General features: G+C 37.2%; 1 protein-coding gene and 1 long non-coding RNA gene across 7 annotated transcripts in view; one reads left to right on the forward strand and one right to left on the reverse strand.

Annotated features, from left to right (window-relative positions):
- The window catches only part of FAT1 (FAT atypical cadherin 1), a 109,191-nt gene that overhangs the window by 82,233 nt on the left and 2,502 nt on the right, over positions 1–24,456 (forward strand). For 4 of the 6 annotated variants that reach the window (XM_083836393.1, XM_083836395.1, XM_083836392.1 and 1 more), the window contains 16 exons: positions 690–843; positions 2,129–2,362; positions 3,695–4,084; positions 6,275–6,489; positions 6,903–7,040; positions 7,379–7,522; positions 9,605–9,802; positions 14,091–14,892; positions 15,546–15,677; positions 15,789–15,952; positions 16,517–16,979; positions 17,466–17,619; positions 17,875–17,985; positions 18,205–18,836; positions 19,103–19,240; positions 21,266–21,325. In XM_083836393.1, the coding sequence (XP_083692519.1) occupies positions 690–843; positions 2,129–2,362; positions 3,695–4,084; positions 6,275–6,489; positions 6,903–7,040; positions 7,379–7,522; positions 9,605–9,802; positions 14,091–14,892; positions 15,546–15,677; positions 15,789–15,952; positions 16,517–16,979; positions 17,466–17,619; positions 17,875–17,985; positions 18,205–18,836; positions 19,103–19,240; positions 21,266–21,325 (4,129 nt within the window). The remainder of the gene's footprint in view (positions 1–689; positions 844–2,128; positions 2,363–3,694; positions 4,085–6,274; positions 6,490–6,902; positions 7,041–7,378; positions 7,523–9,604; positions 9,803–14,090; positions 14,893–15,545; positions 15,678–15,788; positions 15,953–16,516; positions 16,980–17,465; positions 17,620–17,874; positions 17,986–18,204; positions 18,837–19,102; positions 19,241–21,265; positions 21,326–24,456) is intronic. The other 2 variants (XM_083836397.1, XM_083836396.1) reach the window with 1 other exon arrangement.
- Positions 14,646–24,456, reverse strand: part of LOC310898812 — a 43,574-nt gene continuing 33,763 nt past the window's right edge. Inside the window, exon 4 of the long non-coding RNA XR_014583731.1 lies at positions 14,646–14,782. This is a non-coding gene — a long non-coding RNA (uncharacterized lncRNA). The remainder of the gene's footprint in view (positions 14,783–24,456) is intronic.

The raw sequence follows: 24,456 nt of genomic DNA on the forward strand, positions 1-24,456 counted from the left end.
TTGAGCACAGATTTGATGTTACTGGGTAGAAAGACAAAATCTTTTCTTGTCCTGGGAAGGATCAAGTACACAGTGACTGATTCTTTTTAATAGTCAGTGATCACTTGCATACAAATTATTGTAGTTAAATACAAACTGGAAAGTCGGTGTTTTTAGCTTTATTCCTTTGATAATATTGGTGTTATAAGTCTCAGTCCTAATTAAAATCACATCCCTCATTTAAATGAGCTGTTAGAGTGCTCAGAGCCTTTTAAACTGGAAGCTTGTATTTCATGCATTGTTACATAAAAGATCGACATCAGTTTCTTCTAGATTGAGTCAGACCTAGACAAGTTGATTTACTGAAAGAGGAAAAAATTGCCAAAAATTCAGAACTCCTACCTTGGGAATGTATTTAATTAGCAGTTAATCAGTGACAAGTGTTTAGAGTTCTTAACTATGCATTGACACCCAAGAGTCTCTGTGGTTTCAGTAATAATTACCTTTATGTATAATTTAATAAATGTGAGGTAATTAATTAGAAAATCGTAAGCCCTTAACATTTTCAGGTATTTCATCCTCCGGTTCACTTCATGTTTTCCCAAACATTGAAACAGAATATTATCTCATCTGTCATTCTTTCCATCCCCTTTCCAAGCCCTACTTACTCCATGCGTTATGTCCTTCAATGAAATTTTAAAACCTTTCAGGCTTTATACACCGACACTGTTCCGGAGGATGCCCTTCCTGGCAAACTGATAATGCAGGTATCTGCTACAGATGCAGATATTCGTTCCAATGCAGAAATTACTTACACATTGCATGGCACAGGAGCAGAGAAGTTCGGACTCACTCCAGACACAGGTAATAATGCTTTGAACACAAAATTGTAATTATCATCTCATTTTATAAAATGTTATATGATTACATTAAGACATGCATAAAGGTCAGCATTTTAAGCTTTGCATTAAGGTTGAGTTTATTATGTAACTGTTATTTAAACTGTGAGTTTCTAGTACAAATACTAATAATATATCGATTAGAAGTCAGGGAAAAGGCAAGTGTTTAAAACACAAGGAACTAAAGAGTAAATAAGGTAACTGCCCCGAAGCCAGAAACTTCATGCAGAAGGGACTGGAGTAAAAGCATGCCATGAATTTTGTGCTTTTTATATTTTGTTAGTAGCGATCATAGTTTGTAAACTGAGAATATCTTCATTCAGATTCTCTCTTTGCCATCATTTGGTTTGGTATGTTAAATAGGCTGAGGTTAGAATGAGCAACAAATTTACTTTCTGTAGTAAATACCAAAATTGCCTCCAATTTCATTGGAATCATTATAAAAGCAATATAAACTTTTAAATTCCCTGGCTTTGTTTGGTTTTCATGGCATTCATATCTTCTGGATTATAAGGTAGGTCAATGCAATGTGCACTTCTTACTTCATAGGGGTTGACTTTGTCACCTGTGTGCTATGCTAGCATGTTGTTACATGAATTCAGAATTGTTGGGGCTAGAATACTTGCAAACAACATTTCAGAATACTTTTTTTAATCAGTCAAAAGAAGACAATGACTACACTTTATGCCTGTCATCATGTTTTCTGTCACTTGGATAAGAAAGTATGTGTTAGACTTCTAGAAATTTTTCTGTAGCAGTATATTTGATGGTGTGAATAGCTCTGTTTATTCATTAAATGTTAGAGGAGAGGGTCAAGTCAATAGCTGTGGAAGAAACACAACAAAATAGCCCGGGACTTCACCTTGCATTTTATTAAAACCTGTGTTCTAATATTTTAATTTTCTTTACATAGTAACATATTAATTCATGAGCGTACACACATTGTCTCTGGACTATTGGGTATTCTTACTCTAGCTAATTTCTTTTTCAGAATAATTTGGAAAAAAAAAAAAAGCTAAGGGTTTTAGTATTTAATCTCTTCAAGCAGAAAAGGCAGGCCAATGACATGCTTTGTCCAAAGTGGAACTTATTAGTGCAGTACAGCTGCTGACTTAGCCACTGATTAAATTATCCTCAAAAAGAAAATTGTTGTTTTGTTTTTCTGAGTACAAAGATTTTAGAAGAGAGCATATTAAGGATATTTGATTCTTGCAACTTGTATTAACTTATATTTGTTATTCTGTTTATAGGTGAATTGAAAACATTAATGCCACTTGACCGTGAGCAGCAAGCGGTTTATTACCTTCTAGTGAAAGCCACAGATGGAGGAGGAAGATTCTGCCAGGCCAATATTATTCTGACTCTGGAAGATGTGAATGATAATGCCCCAGAGTTTACAGCTGATCCATACTCCATTACAGTATTTGAAAACACAGAGCCTAAAACCCTTTTGACAAGAGTGCAGGCAACAGATGCAGATGCAGGTATGCATTCTTTGACCAATACTTTTGTCATGGTCTCAAAGTTACAGTAATGTTTATTTAGGCTTACCCTGAAAGGTGTTAAGTCTTTCGGTGGAACTGACAGATGTTCAATACCTCTCAGGATTAGCCTCCTGAACGATATATTTAGGTCTACTAAATCATGTAACACCTGACTTTCATATGTGAGTAGCTTGGAAAACATCCCTTTTGTCTCTCTCTGTTAAAAAGAAGAGGGAGGAGGGAGACAAAATTTAGGTTATTTTTTGTGTGCTAAGCTGTTATGGTCAGTTACATCCTTTTACTCCTGGTGTAAGTAAAAGGAAGACCAAGTATACTTGTGTAAATATTTATTCATAGATTTTGAATGTGTGCTCCTCAGGAAAGCCATTGATGATCACACCATAAAGAGAACCGGTCAATTACAATTTTATATAGGGAGTAGATGATCTTAAGAAGGCCACTTCCAACTGCACTACTCTATTCTATTCTAAAAGCATATGCTGCCCATTAAGATTTTTGCTATCTCTTTCATCACTGTTCAGTTACAATTATTTAAGTGAACACGAACTGAAAATGACATTAGATAGAATTCGTTCTTAGGCTTTGTTTTTGGAAGGAAGAACAAAACAGCATAAAGTCTTTATTTAAAAGCGTATGATTTCCATATATCAGCAGTTTATTAATCATGTAATTAATAGTTGCCTCAGTCTCTTGAAACAACTAACCTGCTTTGTGCTATGATATAGCTAGGTTGCTGAATTGAAAGGCAGCAGACAGATGTTTTCACACTTCACTACTCTTTGAGACTCTGGAGCAAAATACTTGGCCCAAAACCCTGTAGACTTTTTGTTTGCTCTGCTTTACAGCAATGTTTGCCAGAAATGATGTTCCTGTTAATTTTGGGTTGTAGTTCTTAAATAAACTTACTGGAATGATGTCTAGTTATTTGATACTGCCGAACTCTTCCATATCCTCCTGTGTTATTTTTTAAGCCTGCTAAGCAGATGCTGTTGTTCTAAAGTTATAATTAGATTTGTATTACTAATCGTTTCATATTAGCTAGTACTGTGACTGAAGCAGAACCATGCTTCATGTTTTTTGTCTGGCAGAAAATTGGTGCAATGAAGTGTTAGCTTAATTTTTTTAAATTAATTACATCTTTTTGGAAATCATTCTGCCCTTGACAGGAGCCTTTAACTCCTGCTGAAATTTGCTTTAGCATGAATGATAGTATTTAATATGCATATTTTATTTCTATAGTTATCAGACCTGTTATTATGTTGGTGTATTTTGACTGCTGATTCAAACTCTGCCAATGTTTTCAAAATGCAGGGATGAACCGCAAAATCCATTATTCACTGGTGAACTCTGCAGAGGGCCAGTTCTCTATCGATGAATTCTCTGGAATCATCCGGTTGGAGAAGCCTTTGGATAGGGAATTACAAGCTGTGTACACTCTGATTTTGAAGGCTACAGATGAAGGTTTACCTAGAAGACTTTCTTCCACAAGTAGTCTTATAGTTTCCGTTTTGGATATAAATGATAATCCACCTGTATTTGAGCATAGGGAATATAGTGCAAGTGTATCAGAAGACACTTTGGTTGGAACTGAAGTTATACAGATCTACGCTGCAAGCAGGGACATTGAAGCCAATGCTGAAATCACATACTCAATAGCCAGTGGGAATGAACATGGAAAATTCAGTATTGATTCAACAACAGGTAACAGATTGCAACTGGTCTTACTGCAATGTTTATCCTGAAAGGATATGTTAGCCTCACCAAGAATAGTGCTTATACTATGTGCTGCAATAATTCATCCAAATATATAATGCATAATCTATGTGCATCATCCATCCTGGCTGCGAAACCAGTGCTACTGTCTGTTTACCCGTTTTGATGGGATGCCTACTAAACGAGTGCAATAGAATGTAGAATAGAAACTTCATTTATCGCTGTTATTTATTATTATTTGTGTTAGATTCATAGACACAGATCCATATAACACTAAATTGGGAGGAGCTGTTGACTCCCTCGTGGGTAGAGAAGCCTTGCAGAGACATCTTGACAAATTAGAGGGCAGGGCAATCAGCAACCACATGAAGATACCAGAAGTAAGCAACAGATTCTGCACCTGGGACAGGGCAACCCTGGCTATATGTACAGACTGGGCAACAACAGGCTGGAGGGCAGCCCCACAGAAAGGCATCTGGGGTTTCTGGTTGACAGCAAGTTGAATATGAGCCTGGCTGCCCTCGCAGCCAGGAGGGCCAACCATACCCTGGGGTGCATCAGGCCCAGCACTGCCAGCCAGGAAAGGGAAGGGATTGTCCTGTTCTGCTCTAGGCTGGTGCGGCGTCGCCTCAAGCACTGTGTGCAGTTCTGGTGTCCCAGTATAAGAAGGACATAAAACTGTTAGAGAGTGTCCAAAGAAGGGCTACGAAGATGGTGAAGGGCCTAGAGGGCAAGATGAGGAGTGGCTGAGGTCCCTTGGTTTGTTCAGCCCAGAGCAGAGCAGGCTGAGGGGAGGCCTCATGGCGGCCTGCAGCTCCCTCACAGGGGGAGCGGAGGGGCAGGCGCTGAGCTCTGCTCTCTGGGGACAGTGACAGGACCCGAGGGAACAGCATGGAGCTGGGACAGGGGAGGGTCAGGCTGGGTATTAGGGAAAGGTTCTGCACCCAGAGGGTGGTTGGGCACTGGGACAGGCTCCCCAAGGCAGTGGTCCCGGCACCAAGCCTGTCAGAGTTAAAGAAGTATTTGGACAATGTTCTCAGATGCATGGTCTGATTTTTGGGTGGTTTTGTGTGGAGCCAGGAGTTGGACTCGATGATCCTTGTGGATCCCTTCCAACTCAGGATATTGTATGATTCTAAGATATAGCTGGCAAGAATAAAGGTTTCCTAGCTGGAATGTTCCCCATCCAGGGAGAAAAGACGTGGTTTTGTAATGATAGAAGCATAATAGTCTTTTCACAAAAGCCATGTAATCAGAATGAGTGGCCAGACTCTGTAAAAGAAAGATCAGAAATTAAATTGGCAGGGAAAAATACTCATTGGCCTACAAAGACAGTAATTCTAGAGGAGTTTGATGCAGCATTAAAGAGAGATTGGAATATTCTATTCAAGCGTATATCCAGCGTGACAGCGGAGATTTTAGGCTTGCGTGTTAATCAGATTTAGTCTCTGGAAGCACTTAGGTTCTTTGGAAAAATTTGCCCTACTAATGACAATACTTTTGGGTAGAAATCATGATTTTTTAAACAAAGTTAACAGCAGTTATTTATACCGATGCAACAGAAATTGTAAATCTTCCTAAAGCTTTTTCCAGTGTGCACACTGGTGTTACAGTGTAGAAGTAATTTGCTAGTTTAACTTCTTCACGTATTTGAAAGAGGATTCCAGGAAAACACTCTTCCAGCTGTAAATTAGTGTATATATTAGCAACTGAACTATTTTAACTATTTGGTTATGAGCTCGCGCTTTGACTCAGATATTTCTATTAATCAAAAGTCATGATCAGACACTTCTGTTACTGGAGTATCCTTTGTATTCTCAATAACTGAAATTAATGTTGGTCAGAAGGAAAGACAAGCTAAAGATGTTTTTGTATTTTGGGTTAATTTTAATTGAAAATATTGAAAAGGACATTTTCTAAACTTCTTCATTATTTTCTTCTTTTTTAATTATATAATGTGAGCCAGGTGGTTTTAAATTATAAGAGTCTTTTGTGATAGTGGCAGGAACTTCTGATCTTTTTTTGTGTAAAGCCTGATTATCTCACTGTGTAGCTCCAGCTTTACAGTGACAAGTTGAGCCCTGAAGAAGCTGAGTATTCATCAGAACAAGATCAGAAGACGCAGTATATAATACTACAGTAACAGTGGAATTTCTATGGTTTTATTTTCTCCAATAGGAGCCATTTTTATCATTGAAAGCTTGGATTATGAAAGTTCTCATGAGTATTACTTGACAGTGGAAGCCACAGATGGAGGCACACCTTCATTAAGTGATGTTGTAACAGTGAATATTAATGTAACAGATATCAATGACAATACTCCAGTGTTCAGCCAAGACACCTACACTGCAGTAATCAGTGAAGATGCTGTGCTTGAACAGTCAGTCATTACAGTACGTATTGTCATTTTTTTCCCTTGAAATACTCTGTCATAACAATCATACTTTCAGTCTTGAAGGAATAAATATTGATTTGAAGATGGGGATAAATGAATAGATAAGTTTGCCACTGAGTAACTGAAAAATATTTTGAAAAAGTTTCAGAACCAGCAACATGAAATGCTATGCGGAAGTAGATGTTATTTTGTGATATATTTTTGTTCTCCTCATCAGAACAGGACTTAAAATAATTTCCTGAATTTCTTCAGAAAATTAAATGGTATTAATATGTTCTGAATATTATGTTTCTCCTGAGAACTATGTAATATGTTAGACCAAACCAGCTATGATCATCTTCAGGATGAGTTTATTTAAACAATGATAGAGTATACTTAGACTGTTTTAAATGAGCCTATAATGTTCCTTAGGTTATGGCAGATGATGCTGATGGACCTTCCAACAACTATATTCACTATGCAATTATAGATGGCAATCAGGGAAATCCTTTTACAATTGACCCTACCAGGGGTGAAATAAAAGTGACTAAACTTCTAGACCGAGAAAAGGTAAGTTTTCTATACTTCTTGAGCAGCTGGGATTTAGTTAGGTATTTACTTTTGATGACCACCATTTTTGGATTATATTTGTAAATTAACATTTCAAACATTCCAAAATTAATACAGCCATAACAGAAGTGAAAGTATCTATTTATGTCAATGCCTTTTGGGGTTGGGAGGTAGGGGACATCTGCAAGGGGAGAGAAAGGATTAAATATATAAAGGCAAGCTTTAATGGAGGGTTGTGCTAAAATATTTCTTCCTTAAAAGAAAAGCTGTGTTTGTTATTCTGTCTTTATTCTTTAGTGAATGTGTAATTTATTTTTTTTATTATTATTATTTATTAGATTTCAGGATATACTTTGACAGTTCAAGCTTCAGATAATGGAAACCCACCTAGACATAACACAACCACAGTTAACATTGATGTTTCTGATGTAAATGACAATCCTCCAGTATTCTCAAAAGGAAACTATAGCGTTATCATCCAGGTAAACTAAACACATGCAGTGAAGTTTTAGTAATTAAAACAATAATTTTATTTGAGTGTTAATTTGTGAGTTGAAATATTCTGCAAGATAAGATAAACCTAATGTTTCCATTTTATTTTACTGTGTTTTTAATTAATGTTGTCAGTGAGACTGCCTACTTGAACAAGTATTAAGGGTTACAAAATCCATGTTATGCAGTCTATGTAAAAACTTATTTTTCAAATAGTGTGCCCTTTTTACTTCATGTGTGTACGTGTATATATCAATGATACATTGAATTAATATGTATAATGTTCTTAAAATAATGCATAATTTGCTGTTTCTTTTTGATCTTGGAGTTACTGCTTGGGAAAAGATACTTTAGGTATATGTTACTGTGAAGCAGATGTTCTGCATTGTGACACATAGCTCAAGAGTTAAATTCATGTTGTTCTCTTCTGGGATCAGAGGCAATTACAAAACAGGAGTAGTATTTTGCATGGCTACATACCATCCTTTGACTAGTTTCACACCTTAGGATGTTAGTAGTGGGCTAGATTCTCAAATGGCTGTCAAGTGTTTGCCTGATTCAGAGAACTCTCTACTAAAGCAAAGATAGCAGACAACTTCTGTACTTCTTTTCTTCCTGAATCCAGTAGAGAATGAACGGAAAGGAATAAAGGAATCACATTAAGAACTCTGTATTGGTAATGTAAGTCAGCTCAATTCCTTGGGTCCTTTTGCTGTCACTGGTGCCTGGCCTTGTACGACAGATAAATGAGGATCAGGCAGTGCTATCTGATACACTGTGCCATCCAAATGTACTACTTCTGTTCAAGACCATGTACATGATTTGTAAAGGTACTTTTCCAAAAGAGAACGAGGTGATTCATTTCTACCCCACATTTAGAGTATGCACTTAAGGTGTTGTGAAATTTTTTTTTTTAAAGCGAGATTTGTATTTTTGTGTGTTGTCCAAGGTACTTTGCTTTCCCCAAATACAGTCTTAAGCCAATGTTAGTTAATGTTGGTAATGTTTCCTTCACTCAACTAAAAAAGAAGATGTGTTTTATTGTTCATTCATATTAGCCCATCCCAGTATGAGGGACACAGAGAAGAAGCTGAAGGAGTTGCCCAAGAATGCTGGTCTGCATTTCCTGATACATTGGAAATGTACAAATTTGGACACAGTTGGAAATATGATAAGCTATTATGAAAACCAAATTAACTTAGTTCTCAAAATGTAAATATTTGTATTTTTAAATTATGGGTCCTTGTCTGCTTTGCTTAAAAGGAAGAAAAAAGAAAAAAGCCAAGGCTGCAATGTCTGATAAAATTAACTTGACAGAATGTCACCTACTTACTCTCTCAAGAACAGAGAGTATGCTTGTTAGGAGGTTTTGCAAGCATTAAAGAATAGCATTTTATTATTATTGTACTTTGCAATAACACTTTTTTTGCATTTAAAATATGTATATATAAAAATCTGGTAAATACGGCATAACATAAATATTCTAGGAGAGGTGTTATGAGTGTTAGATAAGGTTGTATGTGTGTATCAGATGCATGATAAACCTAAGTGTGTGAGGTGTCTGAAACATGGGGCATCCACATGATGCAAAATTGACATTTTATGATGCAAACTCTTAAACCAGGATTTCATATTTTAACCAGACCATGGCTGTAGTCAGAACAATAATAAGGGACACAATGGGTTAGACAGAAGTGTGCTTTTGTAGTCCTCCCAAAAAAGGCATTAGATTATTCTTAACAGGTGTTTTAGCTAAATTTGAAATCTTTGACAATTAACTAATTAATCTACTATAATTTTAATTCAGACCAAAAGTAGAAATAGATGGACAAGGCTGAGCTACTTTTAACAATCTCAAAGTTAAAAAAAATAAAGTTTAAGAATGTGTTGCCTTTTATTCTTTTTGTCATTATAAACAGAGGGTGGTGCTTTTTGTTAATGTTGTCATTTTGATTTCACTGATACTGATTGATTGGCTTGACAGTGATTTTTTTTTTCTGTTGTGAAAAATCAATCTCACTGTATATCCTCATTTACAACAAAACCGATGTGGTTGTGTTATACATTTATAGGAAAATAAGCCTATTGGATTTAGTGTGCTGCAGCTGGTGGTGACAGACAAAGATTCTTCTCACAATGGTCCTCCTTTCCTCTTCACCATCCTGAGTGGAAATGAAGAAAACACTTTTCAGATTAACCAGCAAGGAGTACTGACAACAACTGCTGCACTGAACCGAAAAGTGAGGGATCACTATTTACTTCATGTTAAGGTAGGATACACTGTGTCTAGCTGTTTTGTGTTATTACTATAAATACTAAACTTTTTCCATTCATGCTAAATCCACCACCTTTTCCTGTTACTTGGAGGATAGCCACTTGTCTTTCTCAGAAGATCTTGACATGCTAGGTAGTTATTTGAGGCATGTCCCTTGTGGGAGAATCTTCAGAGACAGTCTTGATTTAAATGGAAGTCTACACAGGTGTAATAGTAACCTTAATTAAACTCAGTGGAAGTGCAAGGTGCATGAAATGTTAACAGGGTGAGTGCTCTTGATAAACCCTTTGCCTTTCACATGGGATGCATTTTTCAGCCTATGCATTTTGTTTTACTCTGGCATCTATCTGGAGAAGCCAGCAGAGGATAAGTCTCTTGAGCCACCTACTATTTGCTGCAAACTTCCTCCGACAACCATCACTGTGATGCTTGAAGCTGTGAGCTGGACTGCACTGATAACAATGGAAACAGGGATTTTGAAAGTTTCACGTCATAGCAGTACTGGCATGTTTTTCTGTAGTGCTACATTGTTCTGTCAAGGGCAATTGAAAACAAATGAGTGGATGTATCACATAGCATTCAGCCTTGCTGTCTGATTCTCATAAACAGCACTTCACTTGTAGATCTCAAAATTTTGCAGTGGCAAAGAATTCAAAAACGACCCTGAAAGGCTCTGATATCTGTCAATAGTTGCTGCAGTTGTGCCGAAAGACCAGGCCATGTTCAAAAATGAGAGGTACATTAGCAGAGAGTACATAGCAAAGTTCTCTAAAATACTTTCTGCAACCTAACATAAAGTTCAAACCATTTTTTTTAATCAAATCCAGTCCTTTTAAATTCAGTAATAAATTAAGTAACTGTGACCAGGGAACTTGAAATTGGTAGGCTAAAAATAGTTGGCCTTAATTCTTACACTTTGTTTCCAGATTCATGTTTTAAGAAAATTTCTCACCTTTATTTTTACATGGCCTACAGGAATTTCATTAAATCTCCATGTTATTCTCCTGTGTAATATTGCACACAAGTTCTGAGCAAATGTGCAGAGTGCTAGAGCAGTACTATTTGCTCCAGGGCATAGCGAATTCTGTCCACACTGGGGTAATAATCACAGTGTATTTACACATCTCTCTCTTTTCTTTGGGCAAGGAAAAAAAAAAATCCCACAGGTACTGTGATTTCCTGCTTGAGTCACTGAAATGTATCAGGAGACATCAGTATAAGAACCAGCATAGATAAAGGCTCCATTTAAGTTCTAGATAAGGAACATGAGTATTCCTTATATAATATAAATATATATATATATATATTTCCATATATATGGATGGAAAAAGGGGGTAGGAACATAAATTGTCCCCCTGTCAGCTATTTTCTTCTCAGTAATGATCTGATGGGACAGATTAGCCTTGAAGTGATGGCTCTGTTGGCCTTCCTAGGCTGCACGAGTCCAAAACAGCAGTAGAGGTGGGCTTTGTCACTCTTATGTAATGGGCTTTCCAAATTTTTGTCACCTTTTTATTAAGGGAATAACGCCAAGCAGTGTTTTTCCTGTATGTGCTCTTAGTATCATATAAGATTTGTATGTTTTATTTTATTTTTCTTCTGAGCAGTAACTGATTTCTATGTATTTTGCTTCTAAAGCATATTCCTGTGAATGCATGCAGCTGCAATTATGACTCTTCTGTGGAGCCTTACACTGTCTTTGTCCCTTTTCATGATTTACCTGAACATTTGGTCCTTCCTAACGTGTCTGCCTATATGAGGAACCTATCTAACACCTTTCTCTAGGTGGATTTATTTTTGTTTCCAAGCCACCTAGGCTGTAGGGTGCCTGTAAGCGGCTTGTCAGTACTTCATCTGTCTTACTTTTCAAACGCTATGCTAAAGATGTCTTTTTTCTAAGACTTTTTCTTCTTTGTTTCTAATGAATAAAAGGGGTATTTTAATGACACACAGTAACTAAACAAGCATCTTAAAACAAATATACTCATTTAGAACAAAGACTTTTCAAAGATCATACATCCTAAAGCAGACTATACTAATGTCATTTTTTTTAATGCTGTTATAACCCAATCTCAATATTTTGTACCTGTCTCATCCTTTGATTTAAATATTCCCTGTCTGGATTCTGGAAGTATGTCACTGTCTTTCAATTGCTATTTATCATCATTTATTATGATAGCTTTTTAAATTGACACAGTGCTATAATTTGCTATTATCTTTTCTTTAGTGAGTCAGCATACACAAGTATGAAGACATCCAAGACTAAAACTAGGCATTTCCATATTACAAGCCTTCAGTTTCAATGACACACACAAAAACAAATACATGACCTTCTGGGAAAAATATTCTTTCCCTTTCCACTTAAAAGAATGACTTTTTTTTTTTTTAACCCCAAAGGCATCTTCTCAAGTTTACCAGGTCTTTAATTTTTGTGTTTTCTTCTGGCAGCTCCTAAGTTGATGGCTGTGCATGATCTGTTGATGCTTGGTTTTGTTTTTTTAACTGACCTTCGTTGCCCCTGCTTTTCCGTACTCACAGCTTTCACCTTCATTACTTTCTGAATGGATTGCTGAGGCAGAGGTCTTATTTTACAGGTTTATTCTAACTGAGAAAATCCTCTCCCTACAATACATATACACACAAACCAGTACCACCAAGAAACTTTTACACGATCCTTTTATTTAACTTAAGTGTTTTTAAGAGAAATAAGGATTTTTTTCTAACAGCCACCTACATGTTCATGCCACTCACATTTGCTTTCCAAAGGAAATAGATTATCCATTAACAAATGTCTCACAGCATTACTGTGTGAAATCTCCAGCTATGAGTCATACAGTCTTTTGTGCCACACTCTGAAGTCTTTAGTTTAAAACCACAGCAAATTTTTAAATAACTGAACTATTGAAAAATATTTTCTCCTGGGGCTCTTCTTTCCTTCATGCTGTCCATTTGTTACAATTTTGCTTGCCTGTTTAAGTATTTTCTTGTTTTCCCTTGGGCATTTGTCCTGTAGCTAAACTGCCTTCCTTGTCTTGTTTCCAGGCAGAAATCTAGGCAAAACAAAACTTTGCCAGCAAAAGCGCGCTCGCTCTCTCTCTCTCTCCTTATTTATGTTTGGGTAACTAGAGGTCAAGCTTCTAGCCATGCCTGGCTTTTGGAGTTACCGATAAAAATATGTAGTTTTCTGACACATAAGTTACCTTTTTAAAATTCTAAAATTATGTATATATATGCAGATAATCTTGTGCCGGAGTTTTTCTTTTTGCTTAAATTTAAATGAACAATCAAAAGCAGCTTCTCTGCGTAGATCTGCAATGTGTACCACCACCTACCTGTAGTCATCGTAAAATTACTGTAAAATCTTTTGAACAGTGCAGTATGTTTTCCCTCAGTTCTTTCACATCTGATCCAGTTCTTCTTTGCCTGTTTCTGTAATCTCACTTTCAAACTGGGAAACAGCTCTGGGAAAAAGCTAGAAGCAGCTAGAAGCGAAACAAGAACTGAGAAACAGCAAGAGAGAAAGAAAACCCAGGGGAATGCTGTTTTCTCACTCTTCTCAGTTTTTTTGTTCTCTCTTCATCCAGCAACGATGAATGTTTTTGTCAAAAAAAAAAAAAAAAGGTGGAAGGCAGGAGACATGATGTTTAAAAAGGCTTTAAAATTGAATTAGGCTGATTTTATTAATTACTTTATTTGTCTGAAGCAAATACCATTACAGGCTGCTTTTTTCCTCTCCCTGATTGCCAATCATCAAAGAGAGCATAATTAATTATAACTTTGTACATACACTGTTTTAATTTTGCAGTACTCTTTGGTATACTGCAGATTGTCTTCAAGACCATCTCCTAATAACTCTGGTGAAGCATGTTTTAAATGCATAGTCCATGAGTCATTTTGAATTTGTAATTTTTTTTCCATGCTTGAAATAAAAAAGCTTCAAGCACCATCTGCTGTCTGAAATCAGCTATTGTGCATTTCCTCTGTATTTGCCATAAGTGCTAGTAGGCTTCCTTGCGTTTCCAGGTATTAATAGTACTGTATCCTTTTAATCTTAGAAGTGAAAACATGTTTGTGTGTGTGCACTTAATATGAGTTTTCTGAATTTTCAAAATTAACTTTTCATAAATGTGCATTTATGAATTTTTTGTAAAGCATTTTCCTGTAGGAACATTTTAGTTTTCTTTTTTATAGATAAATACAACACTACTGCATAGAGCACAATATCTACAGTAGAATTTGATGAGATAAAGCAAAAATTGAATTCTGTCCTCATCTTCCACTAGGTCACAGATAATGGAAAGCCACCGTTGTCATCTCTGACTTACATTGATATTAGAGTTATTGAGGAAAGCATTTATTCTCCAGCAATTCTGCCTCTGGAAATCTTTATTACAGCCTTTGGGGAAGAATACTCAGGTGGTGTCATTGGAAAAATTCATGCAACTGATCAAGATGTTTATGATACTTTGACATATAGCCTGGACCCCAAAATGGAATCCTTGTTCTCCGTTTCCAGTACCGGAGGCAAACTAATAGCACATAAAAAGTTAGATGTAGGACAATACCTCCTAAATGTCACAGTTACAGATGGAAAATTTACAACTGCAGCTGATATTACTGTGCACATCAGACAAATCACACAAGATTTACTAAATCACAGCATTGCAATACGCTTTGCAAACCTTGCTCCTGAAGAATTCATTGGAGATTACTGGCGCAATTTCCAGAGAGCTTTAAGAAACATCTTGGGTGTGAGGAGAAACGACATCCAGATTGTTAGTTTGCAGCCTTCTGATCCTCCTTCAAACCTTGATGTCCTCCTGAATATTGAAAAATCTGGCAGCTCTCAGCACCCAATGAGAATTTTGGTCCACAAGATAAACTCTTCCGTGCCTGACCTAGAGGAGATTTTAGGTGTCCGGATAATTGATGTTTTCCATAAGCTATGTGCAGGCCTAGACTGTCCTTTGAAATTCTGTGAAGAAAAAGTAACAGTGGATGAGAACATCATGTCAACCCACAGTACGGCCAGGCTGAGTTTTGTCACTCCCCGTCATCACAGAACAGCAGTTTGTCTTTGTAAAGGTAAGGAAAGCAGAAAAGATAACAGTATCCTTCAAACGATTTGTCTGGTTTTGAACAGCCATAATCCACTGAGTAAAATGAATATTACAGGGCAAAGAGTAAGGATGTCCTGTAACCCTCACTACAATATTTGCCTAATGTTATTCAGGGTAAGGAGTAATTCTTCTCTTAAAACAAGGTAGCGAGACTTTATATAACGTAAGTTGATGGGAGGGGATTTTTATAGGTACCTCATCATTTTCCATTTTATGAAAGAAGTTCCTTTGTTTGTTGCCTCTTCTAAATTGTCTGAAATAATGGCTATTCAGTCTTGGATGCACAAAAGTTCTTGCAAAGTACCTAAATATTTCCTGGTTTCTGCTTGGAGAAGTATCTCACGGAGCTTCCTAACTTGGCTCTGAATGACAGCTTGAACTGGGAAATGAATATGCATCAAAATACATACAGGTATACAGGTTTATAACAAATAATGAACTTGTCTTTCGCTCTTAGGAAAACATCATTGCTTTTTAAAATCATTAACTAATATTGCTGGCTGAAATCGCACCTGAAGTAAATATTTAAAACCCATTCATTTTCTATTTCAAACACGCAACTCTTCCCCTCTCCCTAAATGAATGTATTCCCTACATTGAATGTATTTCATTTTACAGAAGGGAAATGCCCCGTAGTAAATAGTGTGTGTGAAGGAAACCCATGTCCTGAGGGTACAGAATGTTTAGGAGATCCAAAGGAAGGAAAATACACCTGTGTTTGCCATGACAGCAAAGCTGGACAGTGTCCTGGTGAGAAATTTTCTTTAAAAATCTCTGCCTAAAGCCATATTATTACTTTCCAAAGGTAAATTTGATTCCAGTCTGGTGTTAACACATTTCATGCTTTTCTGTATTCCTCAGAATCAGTTGGCTCTGCTGTGACGTTTAGTGGGAGCAGCTATGTGAAATACCGTCTCATGGAAAATGAGAACAAAGAGGAAATGAAGCTGACAATGAGACTTAGAACCTACTCTGCTCATGCAGTTGTTATGTATGCTCGAGGAACAGACTACAGTATCTTAGAGGTACACATCTTAACCTCTTTTATTTTTACTATAATCTCTGTAGAGTTGTTACAGTTGAGAACTGCCTTCAAAGTAGAGTTTCTTGTAGGTCCTGGTGGCAAACTTGTACAGAATGCTTTTAATGTGTACAAAGAATCTGTTTTCTTCAATGTTTAAAGTTAATACTTAAAATAGATCTTTCACTTTTTTAATTTATTTGTGCGTAATACTCTTTAAGTCCACACAGAAGAAGTTTTTAAACTATGTGGGAGATTAGTCACTTAAAACACAAGATTAAAAGCACATCTTCAAGTGCTGCAATCTTTTGATGATGATCTGTGAGTTCTTTACTGGAGAAAAAAATGTACTATGCATTTTAATTAAAAGAATCCTATAAAATGAATCACAGTCACTGTGAATGTTTGGAATACAATGTCAGTAAACTGCTCTTTATGAACACCACCATAACCTTGTCTCTCCAGCAAACAAAAACTTTTATAGGTATCAATATTTTAAAGTTCTACCTTTTGCGGGGATTCTCTGACTGTGTGGTCCACTTGTTGATGATGTGTCTTTCTTCCATAGATTCACCATGGACGGCTGCAATATAAATTTGATTGTGGCAGTGGACCTGGGATTGTCTCTGTTCAGAGCATTCAGATTAACGATGGTCAGTGGCATTCAGTATCTCTTGAAGTGGATGGAAATTACGCACGACTTGTTTTGGACAGGGTGCATACTGCATCTGGTACTGCTCCTGGTACACTTAGGACACTAAACCTAGATAATCATGTGTATTTTGGTGGTCATATTCGGCAGCAAGGTACAAGACACGGTAGGAGTCCTCAGGTTAGCAATGGTTTCAGAGGCTGCATGGACTCTATTGTACTTAATGGACAAGAGCTTCCCCTAAACAGCAAGCCACGAAATTATGCACACCTGGAAGAATCTGTTGATGTGACTCCTGGGTGCTTACTCACCACCACAGAAGGTTGTTCAAGCAACCCCTGTCAGAATGGAGGCATCTGCAATGCACTGTCAAATGGAGGTAAGCTGTGCTGGATTCTTCTACTACTTTTCCACTTCCATGCACTGGAAAGCCAGATCAGCTTTGTGAATAATTCTTGCTTTTCCAGTGAGTTGTAGAAGGCTGGTTGTTAGCCAGGTAGAAAGGCTGTGTCTGCCTGTGGTCTAGGCTCGGTTCCTTGGGATAGGAAGTAGGCAAAGCTCATGAAGCAAAGTTGGGATTTACTCTTCAGTGTCAACACCTGAGGTCTGTTCTCTAACTGCCTACATTAGAGCTTAAAAATTTCTGAAAACATTGTGACAAGCTTGAGTTCTATGAGACAAGCGGAAGTTAACCTTGAGTAATACTCAAGAAAAACTTGACTGTTGGACTTTCATTCATCTTTTGATAAAATATTTTCTATGCCTATCCTCTCTGTCTTTCAACGAGTAGGGCAGGCAGGGAGGATTTTGTCTTGAATCCAGTAGAGCCACATGTGCCTTTCAAAAAGAGCGTATTTGATTTCAGGTTACTACTGCAAGTGTGCTCCTCTGTTCATGGGAACTCACTGCGATGTAAGCGTCAACCCATGTGCTTCCAATCCCTGCCTTTATGGTGGTACTTGCATCCCAGTCAGTGATGATTTCATCTGCCAATGCCGAGGACAATACACAGGCCAAAGGTATGTTTGTGTGGTGGGGCTTTTTTGTACAAATGAACCCATTGGATCAAAAAAGAAATCAAGAAAAAACAAAAACAAAACAAAAAAACTGTTACATTTATAGCATATTCTCTATTTTCTACTTAAAGCCCAGACTTTGAAACCCACTGGTGTTGGTTAATGCCAAGCCCTGTGTTGCAGCCTTGAATCCCATACTACATACTGAACTTACAGTTAATAGTTCTTTTTGTTAGTGTTGTTTTTTTTCTTTTTCAGGTGTCAGCTGGGTCCATATTGTAAAGACAATCCTTGTAAAAATAGCGGCAAGTGTATTGACAGTTTGGATGGACCTGTTTGTGAGTGTGAAGCAGGCTTCCGTGGAGAAAGGTAAGTATAGTGTTCTGCAGATAGCGAAATTTTTATCCATATTACTTAACAGTTAACAATTTGAGTTGACTGAAGTCTGAAGTGTTGATAAAATAGCAAATTGCCTGGTACTGTATGGTACTACATATGAAATATATCTAGAACTGTTGAGAGCAAGGAGGCTACAACAATGACTACTGCTGTAAATTAACCATTGTTTCTTTACTCCGTGTCTGGTAGGTGCCTGACTGATGTTGATGAGTGCACAGAAAACCCCTGTCTTAATGGTGCCCATTGTGAGAATACTTACGGTTCATATCACTGCAATTGTAGCCGTGGCTTTGGAGGGAAACACTGCACAGACATTGTTCTTAACAACTATGTTTCAACGCCGTGGAACATTGGCTTAGCTGAAGTAATCGGAATTATTGTTTTCATCACGGGAATATTCTTGTTAGTTGGGATTTTTGTTGTTTGCCGCAAAGTGATCAGTAGAAAGAAGAAACACCAGCCAGAACCTGAAGACAAGCAACTGGGAGCTACAACAGCTTTCTTGCAAAGACCTTATTTTGATGCAAAATTGAACAAGAACATCTATTCTGACATCCCACCACAGGTTCCTGTTCGTCCTATTTCGTATACTCCAAGCATTCCGAGTGACTCCAGGAATAATCTTGACAGGAATTCTTTTGAGGGGTCTGCTATCCCCGAGCACCCAGAGTTTAGTACTTTTAACCCAGATTCTGTACATGGTCACCGGAAGGCTGTAGCTGTTTGCAGTGTAGCACCAAACCTGCCACCTCCACCTCCCTCCAACTCTCCTTCAGACAGCGATTCAATACAGAAGCCCAGCTGGGATTTTGACTATGACAGTAAGAAGTGTTCTTATTTTGTTATCTTTCAGTTCAAGATAGTGATAAAGTTTCTGAGTAAGGACTATGGTATAGTTTTACTATGAATTCAAAGTCCATCTGTGTTATGGTAGAAAAGATATTATGAGTTTACAAGTTTGAGAGTCTAATCAGGCTTCATACTACTAAGCTTTGTTAAAATGCATAGATCTTAGAGACCCTCGATTTTTATTGACTCTTAATTTTTAGTCTGTTAATTGTCTCACGTGACTTTTTTTTTCTTTCAGCTAAAGTAGTAGATCTTGACCCCTGCCTTTCAAAAAAGCCTCTGGATGAAAAGAGCTCCCATCCATATAGCGCTAGAGAAAGCATGTCTGAGGTCCAGTCTCTCAGCTCCTTCCAATCTGAATCATGTGATGACAATGGTACGTATACTATAATCATGTCGTGCTACCACTTACATACATTTGTTCTGTCTTTGCATCTAAATCTCTCAGTATCAGTAGGAGTTATACATATCTAATATATATTAAATAATAGTCTATTTAATATATATTAATATTTATTTTTAAAACTAACAGATTTGGGTATTAAAGGGTTTTGCCTATCTTACACCTCATGTTAGTTACCTTAATATATATATATATTTTTATTCTGTTAGAATTTTAACAGTGAACATGCAGCACAAGGTGTTTGGAGCCTTGTCTTAAACAGTGTTAAAAATGCATTCTCAGATTTGAGAAGCTCTTCTAGGTAATCATTAGTTATCAATTTATACAAGAATACAGTGAATTTAAAAAATAGCCTCTGCACAAATATAATTTTAGCTTTGACGTTCAGCTTTCAGTAAAGCTTTCTGGTGTTACAGTTTCATTTGTTTCCTTCTCTTTTTCTTGCTGCGACCTCAGCTCCCATATGGATCAGATCAGTTCTGAGTGAGAGCAGAGTTTAAGGGATTGCTTGTAAGTTTGATTACTTTAGTAATGAAGGAAGCTGCACAAAAAGGAATTTTATTACAGTAGAGCAGTATACTTGGCTTTCACCATGATTAAACTTGAATTCATTAAAAAAAATCATGCATTGAAAAAAAGCCCTATAAAAATACAAATATTTTAATTGCAACTCCAGTCCATCAAATTCAGCATACTTATTTGTGGGTTTTGTTGTTGTTATTATTAATTGGAAGTGTTTATTTTTCCATTGTGATGACAGATGCTTTTACAGATGATACGAATGCATCTGTGTATTCGGAAATATTTCAGACTGATTGGACAAAACCACAGCGGTCTCAAAACACCTTATCTTAGTGAATTAAGCTATGACTCTTCATTCCAATTCATGCGTTTGTCTCTGTATGGGAAAAAGAATTTGAAATTCCTTTAGCTTAGGAAATAAAGAACATTCTACTTCTCAACAAAGGTAGAGTGGTTTGTTCTTTAAAAGCATGTAAAGAAACATCTGTTAATGATTGGTGAAAGTAAAACGGTATGCTTATAGTACTCATCATTTTATCAGTAGAATTGATATCAACTTTCTTCCTGTGGTATTAAGTGTTGTGCGGTACATGTTGTTCTCCCCTCCCCTTCATCCCATGTATTTCATACATGCCTACTGGTTTCTTGTCATGTATTGATAATTCAGTAATACATCGTTCTAAGAGAAATAGCTGTAGCATCATAGAGATTATTCCTTCCTCCCTTTTAGGTAGATTCTGAATTTATTAGTTTGAAATTTTATCCCTCAGCCTTGCAAACAAATTGCATGTGATTACCTCATCCTACTCCTTTAAAAGTATATCCTTCTCCCTTCCAAAAGTATATTGTGAAGGCATTTAAAAGATTAATCATTCTTATTTAAAAACAATCCAAATTGTCACAACCTAAATTTCACATTCCTACTATGATACCACTGTTCAAACACAAGTAGGTCAGCACCAGTGTTTTTTGTAATATTTTCTATATTCCAGCATTGTAGTTCGTTTTAGTGAAAGATTCTAGCCCTCCACTGAGGGGAAAAAAATAGCAGTTGGCAGCCTAAAAGAGGAAGCCTGATGTGTTACTCTTTAATTGACCCTACTCAAGCAATAAACTAGACCCTTCTAAATGCTATCTAGATGAAGTATGATACAAACACTCTGAGGCAATATTCCAGAAATTATAATACAATTAAAGCATTTCTGTGCTTGTGCAGAATTTGTTTCAAGAGTAATTGTAACAAGTACTTTACCATGTTTATAAAGAACAAGAGTCAGGTTCAGAGATGTGTTTTAGATGTTATATGCAATTGCTTTCTAGATAGAGAATATCTCTATAATCTTGCCACTGATAATCTTGCTTTAAAAATAGTAATGAACTGCAATTTTACAGTATTTTTTTGTATACCTGTATGCTGTTTAAAGTGATGCTAACTATAGGTTTGTTTTAATTTGCTCCTTTTATACCTTTTACAAGCTTCCGTAGTGACTGTAATACACCTTGTCAATGCTGTTGTTGACTCGGTGGAAAAAGAAGGTATATATATGTTTTCATATTTATTTACTGCTTTGGCAGAATAATGCATGTTTGTCTCTAGTAACATAGTCCTAGCAGCTGGGAGTTATAAACTTTACTTAGACTTCCTGATAAGCTTTAGTAAATAATATACTTTATTATATTTTCATGTGAATGCTGTGGCTACTCTGTGGACAGGTTCAGTGTGTGATTTCTTGGAAAACGTATTGGTGTACAAAGGTCTTGGTGCTTACTGTTGTCTGACACTATTCACAATAGAGCTTCCAGCAGAATTGAGACAGCATCAAAGGCAGTTATGTACATTGAAGTAGATGAAAAACCAGTGCTCCCTGTTCCTTTTCTTTTCCCACCCACACCCCTAGTGGCAGTGGCTGAGCAGAACATGAGTAGTCTGATACCCACTTCCTTGGTCGTTAGGTCAGTCTGTCTCTTTAGCAGAAAATGCTGATTTCTAGTGTGAAGTTGAGGTATATAGGCATACACATCCCTAACAATTTAAGTAGTTGCTTGCTACTTATTCTTACTGGAGTATCTAAAATGTGTGTTTATGTGTATGTATATTCCAAATACATACACACAAACACAGAGGTATGTATGTGAAGTTAGAAAGAGGCAAAGTAGCAATTTTCACTGGATTTTTTTTCTGCTAACATTTAAGAAGTGATCACTCTGGAAAATACAAACTTTACAAAATTATAGTAGTAATAGAGGTGCCAGTGAGCCCATACAAACACTAACGTTTCAATGGACTTGCATATCACCAGAACTTTCAGGATATCTAAGTAGTTCGCTCCTTTATATCCCCACACACACCACTACAAGTCTGCAGACGTTACTTCTGAAATTACATCCACAGTGTACATTTCTTATTTCTCATTAAAAAAGTAAGGTCTTCTAGTCCATTTTAAGTCCTACTGGAAACAAAGCCCTTTTAAGAACATAAAAATGCTTACAGTAGCTACAGATTGATTTATTATTTGAAGTACAACCTCTTTTTGTATGTCACAGTATCACAGATTTCTAGGTTGGAAGAGACCTCAAGATCATCGAGTCCAACCTCCGACCTAACACTAAGTACTCCACTAAACCATATCGCTAAGCTCTACATCTAAACGTCTTTTAAAGACCTCCAGGGATGGTGACTCCACCACCTCCCTGGGCAGCCCGTTCCAATGCTTAATAACCCTTTCGGTAAAGAAGTACTTCCTAACATCCAACCTAAAACTCCCCTGTCGCAACTTTAGCCCATTCCCCCTCGTCCTGTCACCAGGCACATAGGAGAAAAGACCAACCCCCACCTCTTTACAGCCTCCTTTAAGGTAACTGTAGAGAGCGATGAGGTCGCCCCTGAGCCTCCTCTTCTCCAGGCTGAACAAGCCCAGCTCCCTCAGCCGCTCCTCATAAGACTTGTTCTCCAGACCCCTCACCAGCTTGGTTGCCCTTCTCTGGACTCGCTCGAGCACGTCCATGTCCTTCCTGTAGCGAGGGGCCCAAAACTGAACACAGTACTCAAGGTGCAGCCTCACCAGAGCCGAGTACAGGGGCACAATCACTTCCCTAGACCTGCTGGCCTACATTTGCATGTCTACACATTATAAAGTAGACATGCAAAAACTTCTAATCACATGAGAGTATCATTAATGTTTATATATAGAGCGTAGTTCTCAGTGCTGGAAAATTGTAATGTATAACTACTTATGAAAGGGTGAGTTACAAGACTAGAGGCAGCAAAACATGAGAAATAATAACTTACTCAGATTTTCTCTGAGATTTTAATGGATAGAAACTAAAATTGATGGAAGTAGTCCTCAAGATACTCAGAAGTACTGTTCATTGGTTTAGTATCACTAAGATAAAAACGTTTATGCGTTGCAGGCTATTCAGAAAGGACAAAGATTAATATGTTCTGCTCAGCTGTTTCTCTAATTTCTAGTCTTAACAAGCATTCCTTCTTTCAAAGTATCATAGGTAAAGAATTCTGCTTTGGAGCACCCTCAGAACGCTGCCAGTTTGAGCAGCGGAGATCCTTGCTCAAGCTTTCAGCAAGATCAAGCTCTGGGACAAATGGTCTTTTCTTTTAGGACCCCCAAGTGGCTCTGTCCAACAAGTATCCTGGAAGCATGAATTACAGCTAGACAATCTCATCACAGTACAGTTGTAGGCCTGCATTCCCTGCAGCGCTCCTCAGGGAAGGTTATAGCTCTCTGCACATCAACGGTGCTGAGTACAAGAGGAAATACAGTGCCAGTCCACAGTGTGTCACCTAGAAATATGAGTACATTGGGTTCTAGCTTACTTCTGTATTTTATGCTAAATGGTCTCAGGAGCAAAGTACAGAACCCAAATCTCCCCCTTTCTTGGTTAAAAGTGCTCTAAAAGTATAAGGCTACAGTCTGTCTGTTGACTTCAGATTTGCACCATTTCGCTAGAAAACCAAAGAATGTTGTCTTCTAAGTAGATCAATAGTTAGAACATTACCCTGGTGATGAGCCCAGACCATTCTGAGAATAGATAAAAGGATCAATTCTTAGAAGATTCTGGAATTAGGATAGGCAGTCATCCCTCTTTTCAGACCTGTACCAGGAATATAAATTCCTGAAAAGATACAGGTTTAAGATGTCAGACAGCACAGAACAGTTCTGTGCTAAACATAAATTGTTGGGATTGCTGTACAGCAGCAGGCAGGTCTCCCCGTGCACAGTCTTTGGAAGCTAGAAAATAAGATAAGTTCCCTTCTTTGGGTTAGACACAGTGCTACATCTATTAAGATTTATACTTTTTTAGTATTTATACTTTTTATAGATTTCTACTTTTTAGTATTGAAAACCAATGGGAAACAGGGAAAGAATAAAATCTGATCAAATTCATTAGAATGAAATGAGGATTTCAGCAAACTATGGATTCCAGATTATTCCACTACAAAAGAATGTCCCAGTTAGGCTTTACTTTGACGCGGTAGCCATTCTACAAATCTATTAAAGGAGGAACCTTGGAGAAAAATGCCAAGTTTAGTACTGCTAAATAGATAAGCATATTTGTCTACAGTACATTAAAAACAGGCAAAAGCAGCATCATAGGACAGTCATTACGTTTGTCTTTACAGTGGTTCTAGTATTTTATTCCTAACGACA

This window comes from Anser anser (assembly GCF_964211835.1).
Source record: "Anser anser genome assembly, chromosome: 4".
In the NCBI taxonomy this organism is placed as follows: domain Eukaryota; kingdom Metazoa; phylum Chordata; class Aves; order Anseriformes; family Anatidae; genus Anser; species Anser anser.